A 21584-nucleotide genomic window follows, 5' to 3' on the forward strand; every position below is an offset into this window, starting at 1 on the left:
GTATTTATTTGTTGAAGAAATTTATTGTTGTCCATAAACATCCCCTAGTGGGAAAGTGGGTAGCTAATTTGGTCTGGTTGATAAATTTTTGAGACTTTTCCTATAACTCTAGTCAAAGGAATTATCAAGGGAACTGCCAGCAAAGTTTCTATTCTGCAGACTACTGTCAAGTTTCAACTTGATTTTGGGGAGATGAAATTTTTCAAATCCCTAGATTTTTAATCTCTGGAAAGTGTTATAATAATGGAAGAAAGTGACCATGTAATTTGCATATCAGAACAATGTTCAAACAACATTGTTCTAAGAGAGACTAGACTGAATTTGCCCTGTCCTGAATGTTCTAGATCTCACCAAGTCAAAGCATGAGATCATTTCCACTTCAATGATGAGAATAATTAACTTTCCTGGCATGATTAGCTAAACTGGGAGGTGGGGGTAGAGGAGACAGAGACCTCAGGGTAAGGGTAAAGAAAGGGAGGGAGAAAGTAAGGAGAGAGAGAGAGAGAGAAAGAGGGAGGGAGGGAGGGAGGGAGGGAGGGAGAGAGAGAGAGAGAGAGAGAGAGAGAGAGAGAGAGAGAGAGAGAGAGAGAGAGAGAGAGAGAGCAACAGATATAAGGCACCTGTGCAGACTCAGAAGTGTTTAACTGTAAAGATGAGGTAGCTGCTTAAAACCTCTCCTGGCACAAAACAGAAAGAATATAGTAAGTTATTTTTTTTCCCTTTTCCACAGCAAACATCTGTGATGTTAATTCCTTACAAATAAGCCCATTCCAAGAAAAACCAATGTTGTTTGCTCAGCTGCCTTTTTATACTTTGATGAGTTAGGATGGTCCAAAATGCAATCCACCAACACTCTTCTACTTGCAAGATATAATTTCTGTCACTGACTTCACAACTGTTAATTAAGACTATTTAAATGTAGCCATATTATTAAGAATATGTCAATTATCAATTCCACTGTAATTAACCACTGCATCTGAAAAATCTGAGTTCATAATCATTTGAGTTTGAGCTGATATGCTATCCCATTCCTCTCTATCTTTGGGAAGTCAACTTTTCAGATGCTAGTCCCTTACCCATAAGCTGTTGTTTGGGGGCAGAGTGAATGCCAGTTGGAGGCTAAGAACCTAGCTGGTTTATCAGTTTTGCCACATTCACAGAGATGCAGCTACACAGACATTACTAAAGAACCGATAAGGAGATATCACTGAAGAATTGGGTACTCAGGAGGCAGGAAATTAGAAAATCCCATTGAATAAAAGAAATATTTAATCTAGAACAAAATGTTCCATCTTTTTTTTATCAGTAACATTGCAATCTGTTGACATAATACACTCCAGTGAAACAAGGAACAATCTTTGTTAAAGGAGAAACATCTAGCGAATTATGGACCAAACACTTAGCACCGATATTCACCCCACATTTCAACACCGTATTTGAGACATGTGTCTTCAAGGGAGAATGGGGCTGTTCCAAATACTTGCAGTAGGAAACTCATCCCAGCAATATGTCATTCTAGAGTGAACATGAAAATTTTGTGGCAGATGCTTTTCCTAAAAAATACTGTTATCATTCAATAAATATTTGACTAAAATCCATTTTGTGCTTCTGGGTGATATTGACTGACTTACTTTTTAATTCCTAAAAGAAAATACAAAAATTCCTTATGTGTTTACAAGCATTAAGCATTGTGGCAAGTTTCAGTACTGTCATAAAATTTTCATTTACAGCAGAAAACATGCTGATGAGTCAGTGATTGGCTTGAAATAGTAAAGATTTCAAAAACCCCAAAGCATTCCTTCTCTGTACAATAATGGTGAATATATATATATACTTATATATCTTTGTTATATAATTTTAAAACATGGAATAAATTTTTTTTCCTTTTCTCTTTGATATATATAATATATGTCTTTCAAAATACATGGTCAGTATTTGTATTTGAAAAATACTGTACAAAAAAAAACCCTTCCTATAATTACTCTGTATAAACATTAAACAATTTTTTTTAATAATTTCTCCTTTTGGTCTAGAGTAAACATTCAAATCAATTGGATTAACCACAGTTTATGACAACATCATCCCCTTCTGAGATACACCAGTGTCTTTACATTCATTTTTTTCAAAAGTCCATTTTATAACAGAACCTACATTCTAAAGCAAAGAGCAATACAGCAACAAAGGAAATTCCAAAATTGTTATTATTTCATGAATAATTTCAAAACAACACTAGGTAGGGAAGAAAAGGAGAGACGGGGCTTAAAAAACACCTAATTTGCTAACTTAATTAAAATCATTTTTAGAAACAGCAAGAGAGAGTTCACAAAAAAATATATATATATATATGTATATATATTTTACAAAAGTGAAAAACAAAATAAAACAAAACAAAACATCTGAAACCACCAAACTATGTTTCTGGATATCTGTCATCTGCAACTGGAACAAGGGAGAAAAATGCAAAAGAACTGTGGAGAGGGAAAAAAACAGATAAAATTAAACTCCTTTTGGTGTCAAAAGCTGATGAGAGCAAGACTTGTTATTTGGCTCTGATATCAATGAATTGCCCATTTTCTTGTAGACCCAGTATTTTTTTCTGACGTTTTTAATCTGGGGATTTTCTGGGCATGCTCAAAATGCATCACTTTCCTTTTTTTTTAAAGAGAATAAAACTCTCAAGTAGGGAATGATCCTACATCCACTAGTTAGACTCAGGCAGCATGCTTTAGCATACAATAGGATTATTGCTTTAGGTACAGACAGTGCAAAAAACACTCTGTGTGTCCTAGTAGTAGGGCTCTTACATAGCTGGGGCTTGGAGAATCAAAATGAAACTTAGCAGATACAGAGAAGTAAATATGGGGGCCCTAATGAATCTAAACAACACTTGAGATTTGTAGACAAGTTATCACCAGAATTTAAAAATATGAGGAAAGCAATTTCTAAATTAATATTTCTGCAGTGTAGCACTACATTATCCTGTGCACCTTATTAGCATGTTAATGTTTGATTAAACATAAACAATAGCTTGTACTCTTAAAAACTGAGATCTACTTTTTTTGTTAATGGGGTCTTTCTGTCTAAATTCAAGGAAAGGGGTCAAAAGAGTAATAAAGGGCAAGGGAAGCAGCATTGACTGGGGTGAGAGGGTAAGAATGCAGGAGACAAAGAAGAGAGAAAATAGCCACTATCGTTCTCAATAGTCCAAGTAAAAATGTGGCACTTTTTAAAAACTAAATGAAAAGTCAGAGGTGGGAGGAAAGAAGAAGGGTGTTTCATAAAAATAGGAAGTGCACCCGTACTCATTCTCTCACCTAGGTGCATACAATATGCTTAAGTGTGTGTATACACACACATATCACACACACACACACATACATACATACACACATACACACACACACACACACACAAATGCAAGTCAGTTTTTGTTTGATGCTTCTAGTAAAGTGCTGATGACAGCAAGGTTGGTTTGGATGCGGTGTTATCAAACAGGAAACACTGTCCATCTATTCAAATGCCAACCCACCAAAAATGCCATCCTACAGGGGGCCGTGCCTGGCCTCATACTTGGCAAGTATGTTCTTGCATTTACCCAACTCTTTCCGCAAGTCAGCCACCTCCTGGCGGAGGGCCGAGTTCTCTTTCTCCAGGAATGAAGCCCGAATGGCAATCTGATTCTCCTTCAGCCTCCGGGCATCTCGGGAGCGCTTGGCAGCCATGTTGTTCTTTCTACGCCTTGCCCAGTACTTGTCATCCTGCTCATTAGTTACAGAAAAGAAAAGAAACAAGATATTAGATTTCAGCAAAACCCCAAAATACCCAGGACATCCTATGGAGAGATTCCACACTGGACTGAGAACAGTGGGGTCATTCTCTTGACTTCCTATTGTGTACTCTGTGAGACTCTGAGGACCTCAGAGGTTATTCAGTCCAACCCTCACGTAGTGCTCTAAAGAGGAATTTTTGAGCCTAGAACAGTATCACAAAGCATACTTGGAAGAAAACAGCACAAAAGTGCCCTCATGTCCAAGTGAGAGTGGGAGCAGGGATCAGATTATCCCAAATTGTGTCCAGGCCTAAACCAAAGGATTAGTTGTTCTACCCTAGTTATGGCTCTGCTCCTACCTAATGATGGCTTTCTTCCTGTCTGGTGGGGATAGCCTCCTGGAAGGCTATCTTTCTCTTCTCAGAGATTCATGGAAGATCTAGGCATGGGCCCATCAAGAAAGAAGTAATAGCAGTTGCTAGGTGATGCAGTGGATAGATCCCTGGAGTCAAGAGGATCTGAGTTCAAATTTGACTTCAGATGCTTAATAATTACCCTGCTATGTGACCTTGGGCAAAATAATCCCATGGGTAATCCCATTACCTTGCAACCCCCCCCCCCCAAAAAAAGGAATAATAGTCCAAATAAGAAAAAGTGGTACTTTTCTCTCAAGTAGGGAATGATCCTACATCCACTAGTTAGACTCAGGCAGCATGCTCTTACATAGCTGGGGCTTGGAGACTCAAAATGAAATTTAGCAGATACAGAGAAGTAAATATGGGGGCCCTACTGGGCTAGGTGGTGCAGTGAGTAGAGCATCAGTCCTGAAGAAAGGAAAACCTGAGTTCAAATCCGGCCTCAGATACTTAATAATTACCTAGCTGTGTGACCTTGGGCAAGTCACTTAACCCCATTGCCATAAATAAAAAAAGAAAAAGTGCTACATTCATTTTTTTCCCAGACCTGTGATTTCATTGATGTAGATAACTCTCCATGAAGAACTTCCTCTATCAATGAATATCAGCCATCTTTATAAAACTTATAGTCTCAGATAGTTGCCTGGGGGCACTGTGAGATTAAAAAACTTGCCCAAGATCATCAAAGGCAGGAATTGAACCCATCTTCAAGATTCTAAGGTCAGTTCTCTATCCACTAAGTTGGCTCTTTATTTCATATATATACATATACCACACACACACACACACACACACACACACACACACACACGTATACATCTAGATATATGTAGATTTAGATATATATGGGTATGAACATAGGCATATATTTATGTATGTATGCATTCTTAGGTTTGTTTTTTTTGCAAGGCAATGGGATTAAGTGACTTGCCCAAGGCCACACAGCTAGGTAATTATTAAGTGTCTGAGGCCAGATTTGAACTCAGGTACTCCTGACTCCAGGACCAATGCTCTATCCACTGCACCACCTAGCCACCCCTGTATGTATTCTTAATAGCACATTCATTCTCTCCCTATGCTGACCCTCTTCCTCTTTTCTTCCTCTTTCCTCTATCTCACTCTATTTCTTCTCCTCTTCTTTCTCCCTTAACTAAACAAAAATGTTTCATAAATATGGGAAATGCACTCATCATACTCCTCTGAACATATTGCACATGTGGCAAATATAAACACACCCCCCCTCGCAAACACAAAAGCAAGCTATTTGATGCTTCTGGTAGAATGATGATGACATTCGCTATTTATATGTGTATAAGTATGAATAAATATATGTGCTATGTGTATGTATATATATATTCCCAATTCTATATATAGTTCTATATCTAAATCTGTGTGCATGTGTATTTCTAACTCTACATTCAGTATAGCACTAAACATCATCGACAAATTACAAAGTGAATATTTTGTTATAGATAAACAAGCGTCGACAATATAATCTTTCCCCTAGGGTCCTCAAAGATGTATACTATATTGATCATCACCCTAATGTTTCTGTTAGGTTCAGAGTGACCAGGGAATATTCAGGTAATGGGGTAAACTGAGACTCAAGGAGATGAAGCAACTTGTCCACAGTCCAACTCTTTTTTTCTTTTTTTCTTTTTTTTTTTTTTGCAAGGCAAATGGGGTTAAGTGGCTTGCCCAAGGCCACACAGTTAGGTAATTATTAAGTGTCTGAGACCATATTTGAACCCAGGTACTCCTGACTCCAAGGCCAGTGCTTTATCCACTACGCCACCAAGCCGCCCCAGTCCAACTTTCCATATTCTTCACAAAAATTCTTATCACTAGAACCCTTTTCCTCTCTCACCAACCTTTGCAAACATATATGTGTACACACAGAAACATGCATGCACACCTATGCACCCATGTACTTTCCTGATAGATTCTTCCCAGGGACCTTATTTAACCTGGTTGATACTTAGACACTTAGTGGTGGTTGATATGGAAGCAATCCACCTTTCCATCAAACCAAAATGAAAATCCTCTTTGGAAAAACACTCTGCATAAATCTTGCTTTAGAACTTTCCATCTAGATCCCCCCTCTTCTCAAAATCAGCTTTAGGCAATTCATCTATGATGCCACCTGAGCCCCATCTCTCTTTATTTTAACAAATTGCAGCAACAAATCTCTTAATCCCAGGCTGAAAGGGGCAAAGCTGATGACTGCAGTCACATGCCATCCAGGAAGCCCTGAGGGACCTAATCTTCTTAGTCTTCCCAGGGACCATAAGGGTCATAGTCAATGCATGTGATTATGTCAGAAGGGCCCAAATTATTCCTAGGTCTGCTCCCAGTATTTTGGGAACTGTTTTTCAAGTTCAATGCATTAAGGAAAATAATATTATCTTTGAGGGACATGTTACAGAAACCACTACTGAGGCAATTGGTGTCCCAGCAAATAGAGCGCTGCTTGGGAACCAGGAACACCTGAGTTCAAATCCAGTCTTAGACATCAGCTATGTGACCCTGGGCTGCTTGCCTTAGCTTCTTTAACTATAAAGTGGCAGTAATAATAGAGCCTACCTTGCAGGGTTGTTGGGAAATAAATCTTAGCAGAGTGCCTGGAAAATAGTAGATGCTTAATAAATGCTTATTCTTTTCCTACTGCTCCCTCTATAAACGCAACTTTTGATTGACACATAGTAGCTAGCCATGGCTCCCACTCTGTCAATCATCCTCAGGCAACTCATAGAAATGTTACTATAAGGTTTGCTCACAAAGAAAGTTGAGCAAGAATTTCTCAAGCACAAGTAGAATCATAGAAGATGAAGGACAAAAGGGTAGGTCAGGAAGCTATTGCTCTGGGGTGAATAGCCTACTCATGATCTCCATCCCAGGACTACAAGATAGAGGTATAGCTGTCAGAATTCTTTCCTCTCTGCCAACCTCCTTTTCTAGAGCCCCTTAAAGAGCGTATACAGTCTATCCTCCTTCCCTAAGAAATCACTCCATTCAGGCTTCCCCCACCCCATCCAAACAGCCCTGCCTTCTCTCAAGTGCCTCACACTCTAAAATTACCTGTGCTTCCCATCCCCACATCAAAATTCTCGTGCCCTTCTCTGTATTAGACTAGTTTAATCAGCTTGTTTTCCTAACCAAGCTAACTGACTGAATGTTATCCAACTTCTTAACTTTCCCAGAAGCCTTTACTCACTAATCCTCTTAGTTTTCTAATTGGTAGCAATTCAGCAGCATGGACAAAGGTCTGTCTTCAATTAAATTATCTTGCTATTAATTAGTTGAATGACCTTAGAGAAGTCACTTCATTTTTCTGCATCAGTTTCCATCTATAAAATGGGGGAGTTTGGATTAGGTGATCTCTGAGGTGTCTTCCAACTTCTGAAACAATGTTTCTATGATTCACTGCAACTTCCTTAGAGGAAACTGGGAGAAGGCAGGGATGGAAATGGAAACGTGGTTATAGGAGGAGAAAGAAGGCAAAAGAACCAGCCTTGGCTACATATCAAAGTTTCTTTGCCCCCTTTTCACTTCCATTTCTGTAGTCTCTTTGCCCTGCGTTATCCATGAACTACTCTGGTATTCTCCCCGTTTAAGGATCCCTGCTCTAAAATATTTGCCATCCTCTTCCTAACACAATTCCTGTGATTTCAGTTAGTATACCTCAGTTTCCTCACCTACAAAACAGTGGTTGGATGTTATTTCCAAGTTTCTTTCCCAGTTCAAACATTCCAGTTTTATGATGAAACTGATTTATATTGAAGGAAAGTCTCTTCTTTCCCTACCTCCCTGTGATAGTTGCTCCTAAACTCAAATGAATTAATAATTAGTAGAACATTGGTAAGTCCTGAAACCATGGGCAGTTATTTTGACTTTTGGACTCATAAATCAAAAGGCATAAATCTTTCTTGAAAATTTTGTATCCCAATTTACTCTCTGAAAACAGTTTAGGGGAATATTGGCCCACAAATTTTCCTAATTTCACCTTTACTTTTTCAATAAGGGGGGGGGGATCCCACTTTTTATTCCAGAGGGTCAAAAGATATTTCATCCAAAGCCAAGTTTGATCTGGTATCACAGAGGCTGCCCTATCCTGACTTCTGTTAACTTGCAAACCACACAGGGAAGGGGTACATTCTGTTGATTTCTAGAACATGACCAGAATGCCATAAACCTTCTAGAAAATGGTGAGACCTGGCTTTTTTTTAGACCTTTAGAGTTGAAATAAAGAAGTCTTCAGAAGGGCCATGAAACAATTATTCTATAATACTAACCTCCTCTCCCCTCCATGGTCTTAACAGTGAAGGGTTTTTAGGTTTTGTAAAAGTATTACTTAACCCCATTGCTTTGCAAAAACAAAACAAAAAAAAGTATTACTTAATCATTTCCATAAGCTGCTTACCATTTATACCTACTATAATAATAAAAATTGTGTAACTATTAAATAACTTTGTTCTATGTTTTATCCAATTACAATACTTGTTCTGGTTCACATATGTTTGGTCTTCATGTTTTTTTGTTTTATAATTTTTTTTATTTATTTAAGGCAATGGGGTTAAGTGACTTGCCCAAGGTCACACAGCTAAGCAATTATTAAGTGTCTGAGGCTGGATTTGAACTGAAGTCCTCCTGATTCCAGGACCAGTGCTCTATCCACTGCACCACCTAGCTGTCCCCCCAGATGTCCCCCCCCTTTTTTTGTTTATTGCAAGGCAATGAGGTTAAGTGACTTGCCCAAAGTCACTCAGTTAGTAATTATTAAGTATCTGAGGTCACATCTGAACTCAGTCCTCTTGACTCCAGGGCCACAGTCTTCACATTTTCACTCACATTGCTTTGTTATTTATTTTTAGCTATAAAAAAAAATACAAGGGGAAACATTTTTTTTGTAGGGGATGGTGCATAATATGTGACAATGAATCATTTTACCATCAAGAATACTTGAAATTTTTGGCCATTACATCCTTTGCCTGCCAAGTCATTTGGATCTTGGGAATCCTCTTTAGAATTTGCCCAGGAATGGGACATCCTTACTCAGCAGCATTTTGGGAAAGTTTCAAATGTCTCAGAAAGCTGTAGTAGATGGGTTCTCTAGGTTAAGTGGAATAGATAAGGGTCTAGATATAGATGGAATTTAACTAATAAGTAATTAAATTAAGGAATAGTAATCAATTGGGAGAAGCAGTACTACAATCTCAAATATCAGCCCCACTAGACCATAAGCTCCTCAAGAGCTGGGACCACATTTTATCTTTGTTTCTCTCTTAGAACCCTAATAATGACTTATACTTAGGACTCTGAGTAAATATCTGCTGGGGGGAATATGTATATATGTCTGAATGACTGCAGGTTTCAATACTAGTCATCATTTCTCCCTGCTTTTTAACCAATTCACCAAGGAGCTGGGATCTAGGTTAGAATTTACTGTATATCACAATCTCTTCTATTTTGTCTTAAGGACGGCAGAAGCTGCCTTCTCTGTCCCTTCAAAATCTAGTTTTCAACTTGAGATTTATGACTCAGCATGGTATAACACCTGAAGGTGTTATCAGGGATTTAAACTGGCCTGTTATATGAGTTAATATTGTTATTTCACACCCCCCTCCACTTGTTTAAGATCATTCTAGAAATCAAAAGTGGAACTATTAGTATTAATCAGTACCAAAAAACTCACAATCCCCCCTTATTCTAACAAAAGAGGTTTTCTTTGTGTAACCATATATGAGTTTGGATGAGGAGGAGGGAGGAGGAGGGAAAAGAAAGCTATTTCTACATAAATCAGTGGTTCTGAGATCTCATTGCTGTAGTTATTCTTTCCAAGGATACAGTAGATTACATCCCATCCATGCCTTCTCATTCTTATGTAACTCTTGCTCATATCCTTCCATAAATCCTCCAAGGGGTGTCCACTCAGCATGGTTAAGAGCTCTCCTCCAGATCATCTGACCCTGAATGCAAGGATCCTTTGCCCTCATTCCATGACCAGTCCACCAATAAACTAATTGCTTAATGTCATTACCTTGAATTTATTTTGAATTACTTTGTCTTAAAGTCAAGTATCTAAGGGCAACCCAAAGGTATACAAAAATATCTGATTCCAAACAAATTCATTTTTATTTGACTTTATAATATAGCATGTATATTCCAGGAGCAGATGTGCTTTCCTCATTCTATTTTCATTCAACAAGACAGAGATAAATCAACCTGGAATTAAACACTCCTCCAGGATAAACTATGGAATATTATATAGTAGATAACAAAGAGCTGACTCTGTTTTTTTCCTGCTAAGGGTTTCAAAACTCTTTAAAATGTTGCTGATTCGGGGCAGCTAGGTGGTGTAGTGGATAAAGCACCAGCCTTGGAGTCAGGAGTACCTGGGTTCAAATCTGGTCTCAGACACTTAATAATTACCTAGCAGTGTGGCCTTGGGCAAGCCACTTAACCCCATTTGCCTTGCAAAAACCTAAAAAAAAAATGTTGCTGATTCTCCTAATTTTTTGTGAAATACTAAGGGATAAGGCTGTACTCAGGAATAAAACAGTGAAATGAAATAATTTGCCCTCTACCCAAAAGAAGAACAACCAAAACCCCATGCCTCCCAACCAAAATACACCATCACCTCCCTCAAATAGCCATTTAAATTTTTCTTTCTCCAGCCTAGTTACCAGTTCCAATTTACCTTCAGATCTTCAGGGATGAAGACTTTTCGAGCTTTCTTAATCATGGGTTGTGGTTTGAGCTCCTCCTCTGAGAACTTGCGTTTTCGAGGATCAAATATTTCCTGGCCAGGGATGCTGGACAGAGCCAAGTCAGCTGGGTCTGGTTCATAACCCACAGGGACCTGGATGGTTTCAGGGTCAATGGGGCTGGGTGTGTTTCGATTTGTGGATAATATCTGACCTGCAATGACATAGGAGTTTTGAAACACAAATACCCCCAAAAAGAGCAGACTAGCCCACTTTTCCAGGAGAAAACAAAATTTATAATAATCATTCTTTTTGTTTCTTTGGTGCACAAGAGTCTGCTAGTAAAATTTCAGTCATTTTACTAATCACAAAACTGAGTCCATGGAGGAAAGCTGACCTGCTAATCTTCACACAGAAGGTTTAGTCACCTGTGTGTAAAGAAATTTTAGATTCATAAATCTTAACCAACAACTCCATGAGACAACTGGACCTGGATTCAAGAAGACCCAAGTTCAGATCTGCATCAGACTCTTACTAGCTGAATGACCCTGAGAGAGTCTGCTTCAGTTTCCTCAACTATAAAATGGGGATAATATCTCCTAGAATTGTAAAGGTAAAATGACATAATATTTGTAAAGTTCTTAGCACAGAGCCTGGCACTTAATAAATAGATATTCCCTTTCCCTGAGGTATACTGTGCCAGGATTATCTCAATTTCATAGAAGGGTAAACTGAGATTCAGAGAGTGATTCATCTAGTCTCTAACTACTAGTAAATGCTAAAATCAGAATTGGAAAACAAATTTATTCTGACTCTTAGTTCAGAAAATCTGCAAGTTTATAACCTCAGGGTCTATAAATGTTTTAAAAAGTATTATAGAGAGTTCAGATAAAGATAGCAGTGATCACATTTCTGCCCAGATCATACCACGTTAGAAACACCCAAAACTTGCAGACCCCCAGAACTAGCTCTGAAAAGAACAGTATGGAAAAGTCTGAAGCCTGAGATAGTATTTCCCACCCTCCATTGAGCATAGCCCAGCTTTAATACGAACACCATTCAAGAAAGAGGCTGGGAAATGAGCAACAATAAGAGAAGAATCTGATCATAAAAAGTTACAGCTGTGATAGGAAAGACCAAGACATAAATTCAGAAGACAACAATGTGAAAATAGTTCTAACAAAGTAATAAAGAATTGTTAATTGAATCCAAGTCCAACAAGAATCCCTAGACAAGTTAAAGAAAGAGATAAAAGTGGTAGAGGACATAATGGGGAAAGAAATTAAAGTGATACAAGAAAATTATGAAAAGAGAATTGTCAGTAAAAAAAAGTACAAAAATACTAAAGAAAATAACATCCAAAAAAAGAATTGGCAATGGTAAAAAGAGACACAAAAATCACAGGAAAAACTCCTTAAAAAGCAACTTATGATAAATGGAAAAGGAGGAAACAGAACTAGTCAAATGGAAAAAGAGGTAAAAAATCTCACAAAATAATTCCTTAAAAAATTGAACAAACAAAAAAATGACCCCATAAGACATCAAAAAACATTTTTTAAAATGTCAAAAGAATGATAAAAATGTGAACTTATTTATCAGAAAAACAAATGATCTAGAAACTATAACTAGAGAAAATTTAAGAATTATTGGACTATCTGGGGCAGCTAGGGAGACCAGTGAATAGAGCACCAGCCCTGGAGTCAGGATGACATGAGTTCAAATCCAGCCTCAGACACTTACTAATTATCTAGCCATGTGACCTTGGGCAAGTCACTTAGCCCCATTGCCTTGCAACAACAAAAAAAATCTAAAAAAAAATTATTGGAGCATCTGCAAACTATAACTGAAGAAAGAGCCTAGACATCATATTTCTTTTTTTTTTTTTGCAAGACAAGTGTGGTTAAGTGGCTTGTCCAAGGCTATACAACTAGGTAATTAAGTATCTGAGACTGGATTTGAACCCAGGTCCCCCTGACTCCAGGGCCAGTGCTTTATCCACTGTGCCACCTAGCCGCCCCTTAGACATCATATTTCAAAAATTTATCAAGAAAAACTGCCCCAGTATTTTAGATCTAGAGGAAAAATAAAAATTGAAAGACTTCACCAGTTACCTCCCTGAAAGAGATACCAAAATGAAAACTCCCATAACTATTATAATCAAATTCCAGAGCTACCAGGTCAAAGAGAAAATATTTAAAGCAGATTGAAGGGAACAATTCAAATACTGTGGAATCACAGTCAGAACCACATAAGATTTAGTGGCTTCCACACATTAAAAAAGTGGAGGATTGGAAATATGATATTCTGGAAGGCAAAGGAATTGGAATTACAACCAAGAATAACCTACCCAGCTGGGTAGGTTCAAGTGAAAAAAAATGGATATTTAATGAAATAGAGACTTTCTAACATTCATAATGAAAAGATCAGAGCTGAATAGAAAATATGATATTGTAACATAAGAGTCAAGAGAAGCATAACAAGATATAAACATGAAAGAGTAGTCATAAAGATTTTAATAAAACTAAAAATTTATTACATTCAAATATGGTTAAAGGATAGGAATAGTTTTCAGAAAAAGGTAGCTATAGTCATATGCAAAAAACACTCTAAATCACTATTGATAGGAGAAATGCAAATTAAAATAACTGTAAGGTACCACCTCATACTTATCAGAAATGAGAAATGCTGAAGGGGATTAGGGAAAAACAGGTACACCAAAAAACTGCTGGTAGAGTAGTGAGCTGGTTCACCTTCCTCTTTCTGAAGAAATATTTAGAACTATGCCTAAAAGGATATATAAAACTGCATATCCATTGATCTAGCAATACTACTTATTAGGTCTGTTTCTCAACAAGAACAAAGAAAAACAAAAGGGACCTATATGTACAAAAGTATTTATAGCAGCTCTTTTTTGGTGGTAAAAAAACTGAAAATTGAGATGATCATTAATTTGGGAAGTAATTGTACAAGTAGTGGCATATTATTGTGATGGAGTGCTACTGTGCTTATAAGAAATGATAAAGAAGGTGGTTTCAGAAAAGACAGAGCAACACTTGCAAAGAGAAGTGAAAAAACCAGGAAGTCATTATGCACAGTAATAGTAATGTTGTTATGATCAACTGTATAAGACTTAGCTACTCTGATCAATACAATGATCCAAAACAATTACAAAGGATTCATGATGAAAAAAATGCTATCCATTTCCAGAGAGAACTGATGAACTCTGAATGCAAACTGTAGTATAATTTTCTCACTTTATTTTTCTTGTTTTTTTTAAATATATCTAGTATGGAAATGTGTTTTGCATGATTTCCCATGTATAATAAATATATTGCTTGCTTTGTCAATGGGTGTGGGTAGGAAGGAGAAAATCTGGAACTCAAAACTTGAAAAAAATTTAAAATATTTATTGTGCTGAGTATCTAGCAATAGAATGGGTTAACTTCATAATCCAATTATTTTATTTTAGGAACTTAAAAATATGAGTCTAAGAAGTTATTTATAGGTTTTTGTGGACTACACAAAAAAAAGTTAAGAGACCCATAGTCGACTATACTATCTTTTTAATTGTCAATGAATTTCCTGCTAAAAACAGTACCTAGATCACCCCTCACACTACAGTAATAACGTCAGAAAATGATTTCATGGAATTTATCCTATATGTCTTCATAGTAAGTGTTAGGAGGGCTGGGTGGCCTGCCTGGGGCCACATAGCAGGGTGATCATTGGGTGTCTGAGGCTGGATTTGGACCCGGGTGCTCCTGGCTCAAGGGCTAATGCTCTGTCCGCCACCTAGCCACCCCTACTATTATTACTATTTTATTTTATTTTGGGTCTTTTTTTCCTTTTCTTTGGTTTTTGCAGGGTAGTGGGGTTCAAGTGGCTTGCATGTCACACGGCTGGGTGATTGTTGGGTGTACGGGGCTGGATGTGGGCTCGGGTGCTCGTGGTTCCAGGGCTGGTGCTCCATCCATTGCGCCATCTGGCCATACCTACAATTATTACTATTATTTTTTTATTTTAATTTTTTTCTCTTCCTTTTACTTTATTGCTCAAGCAAGTCTATATTTATAGGGGGTATTTTGTTTACTCTTAAACAAGAATATTTTATTAATGTAAAAAAATTATTTGTACAAAATGAGAATATTTTAAAAAAAAGAAAAAAATTTTTAAAAAAATTAAGTGTTAGGAACAAAAAGTGTTATGTCGTAAAAGTTTATGGTCCTGACTTCACAGTTTAATAGGAACTTTGCAACTGCTGCTTTCAAATTAAAAACATCAATGGTGAGAGTCAGGGATGGCTTAACTTGTGTCATTCTGGTTGCTTGTCAATTCAAGGTATATGAAAACAGAAAGACTCATTCAGGTTTTCCAGGTTTACATTCTGGGCAAAAGCAGGAAGCCCACAGGTTTCTAGTTGGCCTGTGAAACTAAACATATGACTGATTTATGGTGGGAGGGATGGAGAAGGGGGTGGTCCACAAAGCTGAGGTCTCCAAATGACCTTTCAGTTCCTCATTCAGCTTTAAGTCTCCTTTGCTTCCTTGGGGACAAAAGGGAAGAGCAATGCCCTAGAGGTCCTAGCTAGCTGGGGACAATGTTTTCTCATGGGTAAGGCTGCAGTGACAAAGTTCTATCCAGCCTTTCCAATTAGAGAATACATTCCAGGTTTTGATCTTGTGTTTCTTGACATTGGAGAGAATGAAATAAAGGGTTTTAAATATACACCCAAAACTTAATCTGTTCACTGAAAACTCTCCTTCAATACTAGCTATTAAGGTTCAACATACAGGAGTAGGGCAGAAGATAGAGGACTGTCCTTGCTAGGTATATCACTTTACCTTTCATTACCTCAGTTGCCTCATCTGTAAAATGGAAATAGTAAGAGCACTTATCACACAAGGTGGTTATGAGGATCAAATTAGGTAATATCTAATGCTTTGTAATTCTTTTTTTCTTTTTTTTTAGATTTTTCAAGACAATAGTGTTAAGTGGCTTGCCCAAGGCCACACAGCTAGGTAATTATTAGGTGTCTGAGGCTGGATTTGAACCCAGGTACTCCTGACTCCGAGGCCGGTGCTCTATCTACTGTGCCACCTAGCTGCCCCATGCTTTGTAATTCTTAAAGCATTTCATAAATGTTGTTATGATGATGATGATGATGATGATGATTATAGTGAGCACACACTCACACTTTTTATCCTCCTCCACGAAGTCCAAGCATTTATTCATTGTAGGATTAGAATTTAAATATACCTTACAGGACCAAGCTTCATTAATTGAGAGAGGGTATTGTTTTTATAATTTATAAGGTAAAGAAAAGAGATAGTAGGATGAGAATTTTTATTTCAGAGTAAAATTATATCCTCTAATAATTTCTTGTAGTTAAAGTACATTTGCACAGAGAAGAAAAATTATAGTAACTTTAAAAAATTTGCATCAATTGACACCTAGTCCTTCTAAGAGTTAATCCCTTAGGGAGCAACTATGCAGATACAAAATGCTATCCCTGACTAGGAGAGAGAATATGCAAAAAGCTACGAAATGTATATAAAATGTATCAGAAAGTGCTTGCACAGGAAAATGAAGGTGGTGGGGTGGGGTGGAGGTGAGGTGAACAGGAAAGTCTTCCTGGGATTTTTTTTTCCTTTGAACATTATTTCAAAAAGCATATCTTCAAAATGTAGGATAGATGAAATTCAAAGTTTCCTTTCAGTTTCCTGGGATTTTAAACTGAGTCTTGAAAGGAAGACAAGGAAACTAGGAGTTGAGAAGGGAAGATAAAAGCTTCAAGGAAATGACTCTTGTGAGTACACAATGTTCTATAATAATAAAATCTGGCATGAATAGAGTGCTTTAGAATTTAACACTGCACATTTGATCTTCACAACAACCACAGAAGGTAGAAGTTACTACTATCCCTCTTTTACAGAGGAAACTGAGGCTCAGAAAGGTTAACAGTTAGCATGAAGAGGTGGGATTGGAATTCCAGTCTTTCTGACCCATGTCCAGGCCTCCATCTACCATGCTACCTAGACCTGACAATGAATTTTAACCAAATCTTTCAGGGAGTTCTAAGAACAATTTGATTCAATGTAATACAAATATTCCACACTCCCACATCCAGGAGAAGACATTTGAACCACAGATTAGACAGGTAGGACCCTAGAACTCTCTGCAAGATGAAATCCCACTTTGTCTTCTCTGCCACTATGCAAACCTTGTACATCTGCATTATAATTTCCAAGAAGGAACTCGGCCAAGCAGGCAGATTTTGGCTCTCAGAGATGCAAATGAGGTCCTGCAGGCCTCCCTCCTTCTGCAAGCCATATTTGCTAATTAATTATGCGAGACTCGCTTTCAAAAAAAAAAAACCAAACCCCAAAACATGTGCTCTAGTGTTTTTCTCTGGTCTGAATTAGTTTGGGTTCTGTGGGGAATTAAGACTAAGAGGGGAGATGAGGACAAAAAGCATTCTCTGCATCTTCTTCTTAAAACAGTTCTGATGACAGAGGAAGGGTTGGGGAGGATCTGGGAGGGAAAAAAAGAGGTGGATCAAAGGGGAGTAAAGAAAGCTGGAAAGACATCAGTTCTCCCCAAAGCTGGCTTTTCCTTCTGTCACAGGACTGGACGTGTTAATTTCAAAGAAAAGTGCTGAAAACTGGATGCTTCCTGTTATGCATGAATCTTAAAAAGAATTTTGTAGCTCATATCCCATTAGCTGGTTGATTAATGTTTATCGATGAATGTCAAGCCAAGTCAATTGGGTCCATGTTGACATAGACTGATAATTTATTGACTTATGGCTGTAGCAAGATAATAAATTATACTTTAGCTTACTACTCTTTCTCCATAGCTAGTTATTTCCCTGTGTCCCAGCTTTATCATTAGTTAAATAAACAAAATGTTAGCTTGGGAGCACAAATAGCAACCATTAGGTTCCATCTAGGCCAGCTGATAAAGTGAAAAGAATATCTGGAGGCCTAGGAGTCAGGAGAGCTGAGCTCCCCCTCAAGATGGAATTGTATTTTTTTTTGTACTTAAACTCTGAGCACCTAACATATAGTAGACACTTAATAAGTACTTGTTGGCTGATTGACTAGTTTTTGGCTCTTCTACTAACTAGCTAGATGACCATGGACAACTTAACCAACCCAAGTTTCACTTTCCTCTTCTCTAAAACAAAGGAACTGGTCAAGATGACCTTCCAAAGAATATTCTAGCACTGTCATTCTATTAATTTACTAATCTTTAATGGTTGCAAATATCTCAGCTTATGTTGAAACTCAAGAACTAATTTAAAGGATAATGCCTATGACTAGTCAGAGTGCTTCCTACCCAGTCTGGAGATCCCTGTAATTCTCAAAACTCTATCCTTAGAATTCTATATTTAGAACTGGAAGCAACCTTGGAGGTTATAGAGTCCAACCCCTAACCCTATCACTTTGTAGATGATTAGAATGAATTTCAGGGAGGTAAATTACTTGCCTAAGGTCACATAGTCAGTGTTGAAACAAGGCTTAGAGTCCAAATCCTTTGACTCCAAAATCAAATTTCTTTGCACTGTTTCCTTTTCCAATCAGGCTTCTGGGGTACCAAAAGAAGTTAGACTCCCCAAGCCATAGGGCTTAGATTAGGCAGTAACTCCATTCAACTTTTTGCTGGGAAACTTCTTCAGAGTTTAGAGTTCCTTTATTACACTCTATAAAAATTTCCAAGATACTGAAAGTCTCTCCTGTAGATAGGACAACTATATGTCCCAGATTTTGTGTGACTACAAATTTCAAAAGAAGTCTTCTTTCAACAAAGCTTTGCAGAATGACTATGACATCATGTTCTCCAAGTTTTGGTTTGAAAAATATGGCTGCCATATGTATGTTCTTTAACTCCCAGGTATCCCCAAAGAACTAAACTAAAATTTAAGTTTACTTCAAGGGTAACAGAGAGGCACATGATGGTCATGAATAGTCAATAATGCATAAACAAGGAATTACAAAGGAGAAGTAGAATCATACTATCACCCAAGAAATGTGGGAGTGAGAAAGAAACTGAGCTGGTCATATGATCAAAGAGAGGTCCGTCTGTTCCACAGGTACCCACCTGATGACAAGAGAAGGTAAGAGTAGATCTCAGCACCCCTTGTGTCACACTCATGGAAAGAAATAGACAAGAGGCCCACTCAGAATGGATGGTCATGGAAGGGCTGTGATTTGTACCACTAGGGAGAATATTCCCATTAACAAGGCCACAGATACATCTGAATACAATTCCATGTTATACTACTGCATCAAAAGCAAGTGTTCACAACAAGTCAACCAACTAGACTCCCATTTATTTTGTGCATGCTTAGTTGATTAGTAGGGTTCTTTATCTCTGTAATAAGCTGGCCTCCCTAGAGACAATCTATTTAGTTAGAAATTCCCTCCCTGACAACCACGGAGCTCAAAATAAGCTATATTTCCTTTTGAATTGTGGTTTGGGGAGAGAACATATAGGGCTGTTGGGCAGATGCAGAAATATTTATCTTTAAATCAGGGATTCCTGATCTGGAGTCTGTGAACTTTTTTTCCAAAAAAATATTTTGATGACTGTATTTCAATTTAACTGATTTTCTCTATTATACCAAATAGCTAATTTTATGCATTTAAATACATTATTCTGAGGGGTTCATGAACTTTATGAGACTTCTGAAGGGGTCCATAGCACATTAAAAAAAGGATTAAGAAACTGCAGAGTTGAAATCCTAGCCTCCTTTCTTTACCTGCTCTGCCAAGCTATCCCCAGCTCAATTAAGCTACATAGGTTGTGTTCTTTTGGGGAGGGGCAGGAGAGCAAGAAGATGGGGTATAGTATGGAGAAGTGGAAAGAATGTTCAATTTAGGATCAGAGAGTTCAAATCTTGCTTCTGTTACTGTGTACTTGTGAATCAGTCTCTCTGGGAGTCTGTTTATCTAATAAAATGGCAGAGAAGGGATGAACTTAAGGATATCTAAAGGCCCTTCTAGCTCTAAATGTACAATCCTTCGATCTTGGCACTTCCCCCACCCTTCTATCCACCCTTTAGAAGGAGAATATAACCTATGAAGCAGTCCCCAATCCTCTAAGGATCCTTTTTGATGTTCTACTCCAAGAAAGAGCCTGCCATACATCACTACAATAGCGTGAGTTGAGTTTAAAGAAAGGCTTACTCGAAGATTAAATTTGGGAATGACTTCTGGATAACATCTGGGTATCTGGGAGTCTTTCTAACTCATTTTAATCTCCATAGTCCTACACATATAGTGAATGTCCTTTAACAACAAAGGAAAAGATTACTGTATATGGTCAGGTAGCATAGTTAATCATCCAACAAGCATTCATTGATCAACCTACTAAGTACTTGGCACTGTGTTCATGGCACTGAGAATACAAAGGAAGTCAAAAGACAGACCCTGCTCTCAAGGAACTCATAGACTAATAGAGAACATGAGATACCAAAAACTATGTCAAACAAGCTATAGAAAGGATAAATTAGAAATGATGTTTGTCCTTCATTCTTGAGGAAGGTCATGACATCAGGGAGGTGATGAAATGACAAGCACATGAATTGGATTTGAGTGAAGGGAGCTAATCAGGGTCAAGTGATTTGCCAAGTCATCTAGTAATTATCATGTGTCTGAGGCCACATTTGAACTCACATCCTCCTGATTCCAGGGCAGGTGCTCTTCTGTACCACCTAATTGCCTAAATTAGAGATAAAGAAAAGGTGCTAGCATTAAAGAAGATCAGAAAAGACATAGAGAGCAGGTGCTTAGGAAATATTCATAAAATGAAAATATAGAGCCTCAATATAGTGGGTAGAATTTCAGGCTTAAAAGTCAAGACCTGGATTTGAATTCCGATTCAGCTACTTACTAGCTAGTGACCTTAGGCAAGTCATTTAACTTCCTTGGGCCTCAGATTCCTCATCTGTAAAATGAAAGGATTGGACTTGGTGACCTGTGAGGCTCCTTCCAACTTTAAATCTATGGTCCATTATGAAAGGGCCTCCCATGAAGTAAGTTAAATAAACAAACATTAGTTTGAGAGCAAAAGTCCAACCTAGACAGATGCTTTAATGGAATGAAAGTCTGCAGATTTGGACTACAATTAACCTGCTGTGTGACCTTGAGTAAATTAACCCCTTTGTGGTAGATTTTTAAAGTCAACAGAGTCTTTCAGTGTTATTTTCCACACTCCTCTTTGCCTAGGATCAAGCTGCCAGCACAAATACAAGCAAAGGTGTGATGTTAGAAATTTAGCTGAAGGTGTGAAATGTAAACACTCACTATGAAACATGTGTCTGTCACTATTTGTAATAGGTAACTAGGCTACTTCATATGCACATGGGAACGTTCAGTGAAAAAGTCATAAGAAAAAAACATTCCTCAAATTGAGAGCTTATTAAAAAAAAAAGCCAGGGTCCCCAAAACACTGACTGCCAATAACTATTCTATTAAGCTTTACTATACAGAGGGTCTACTCTGGGAAAGAAAGGTCTCCAATTTGTTGTCCCCACCCTATTATACCTCATATAGGCTGGGAAGGGTCAGTGAATCACAGTCTACCTGATTTGGAGAGGAGGGAGGCAGCTGCCCACAACTATTCTGCACAGTAAGGGCCACCCTGAGAAGAACAGGAACAGTCTCTGTGAAGGTAAGGAAGCTAGGGAGCCCT

At 37.8% G+C, this 21584-nt stretch overlaps 1 protein-coding gene across 2 annotated transcripts in view; it reads right to left on the bottom strand.

The window, feature by feature from the left end:
* Window positions 1-537: 537 nt before the first annotated feature.
* HLF (HLF transcription factor, PAR bZIP family member) overlaps window positions 538-21584 on the bottom strand; it is a 79506-nt gene continuing 58459 nt past the window's right edge. The window contains exons 3-4 of one of the 2 annotated variants that reach the window (XM_074223678.1): window positions 10883-11103; window positions 538-3758 (exon numbers count right to left, since the gene is read on the bottom strand). In XM_074223678.1, the coding sequence (XP_074079779.1) occupies window positions 3543-3758; window positions 10883-11103 (437 nt within the window). In that variant the 3' untranslated portion in view covers window positions 538-3542. Of the gene's footprint in view, window positions 3762-10882; window positions 11104-21584 lie in introns of both variants that reach the window. The other variant, XM_074223677.1, reaches the window with a different exon arrangement.

The sequence above is a fragment of the Macrotis lagotis genome, chromosome 2, assembly GCF_037893015.1.
Source record: "Macrotis lagotis isolate mMagLag1 chromosome 2, bilby.v1.9.chrom.fasta, whole genome shotgun sequence".
NCBI lineage: Eukaryota > Metazoa > Chordata > Mammalia > Peramelemorphia > Peramelidae > Macrotis > Macrotis lagotis.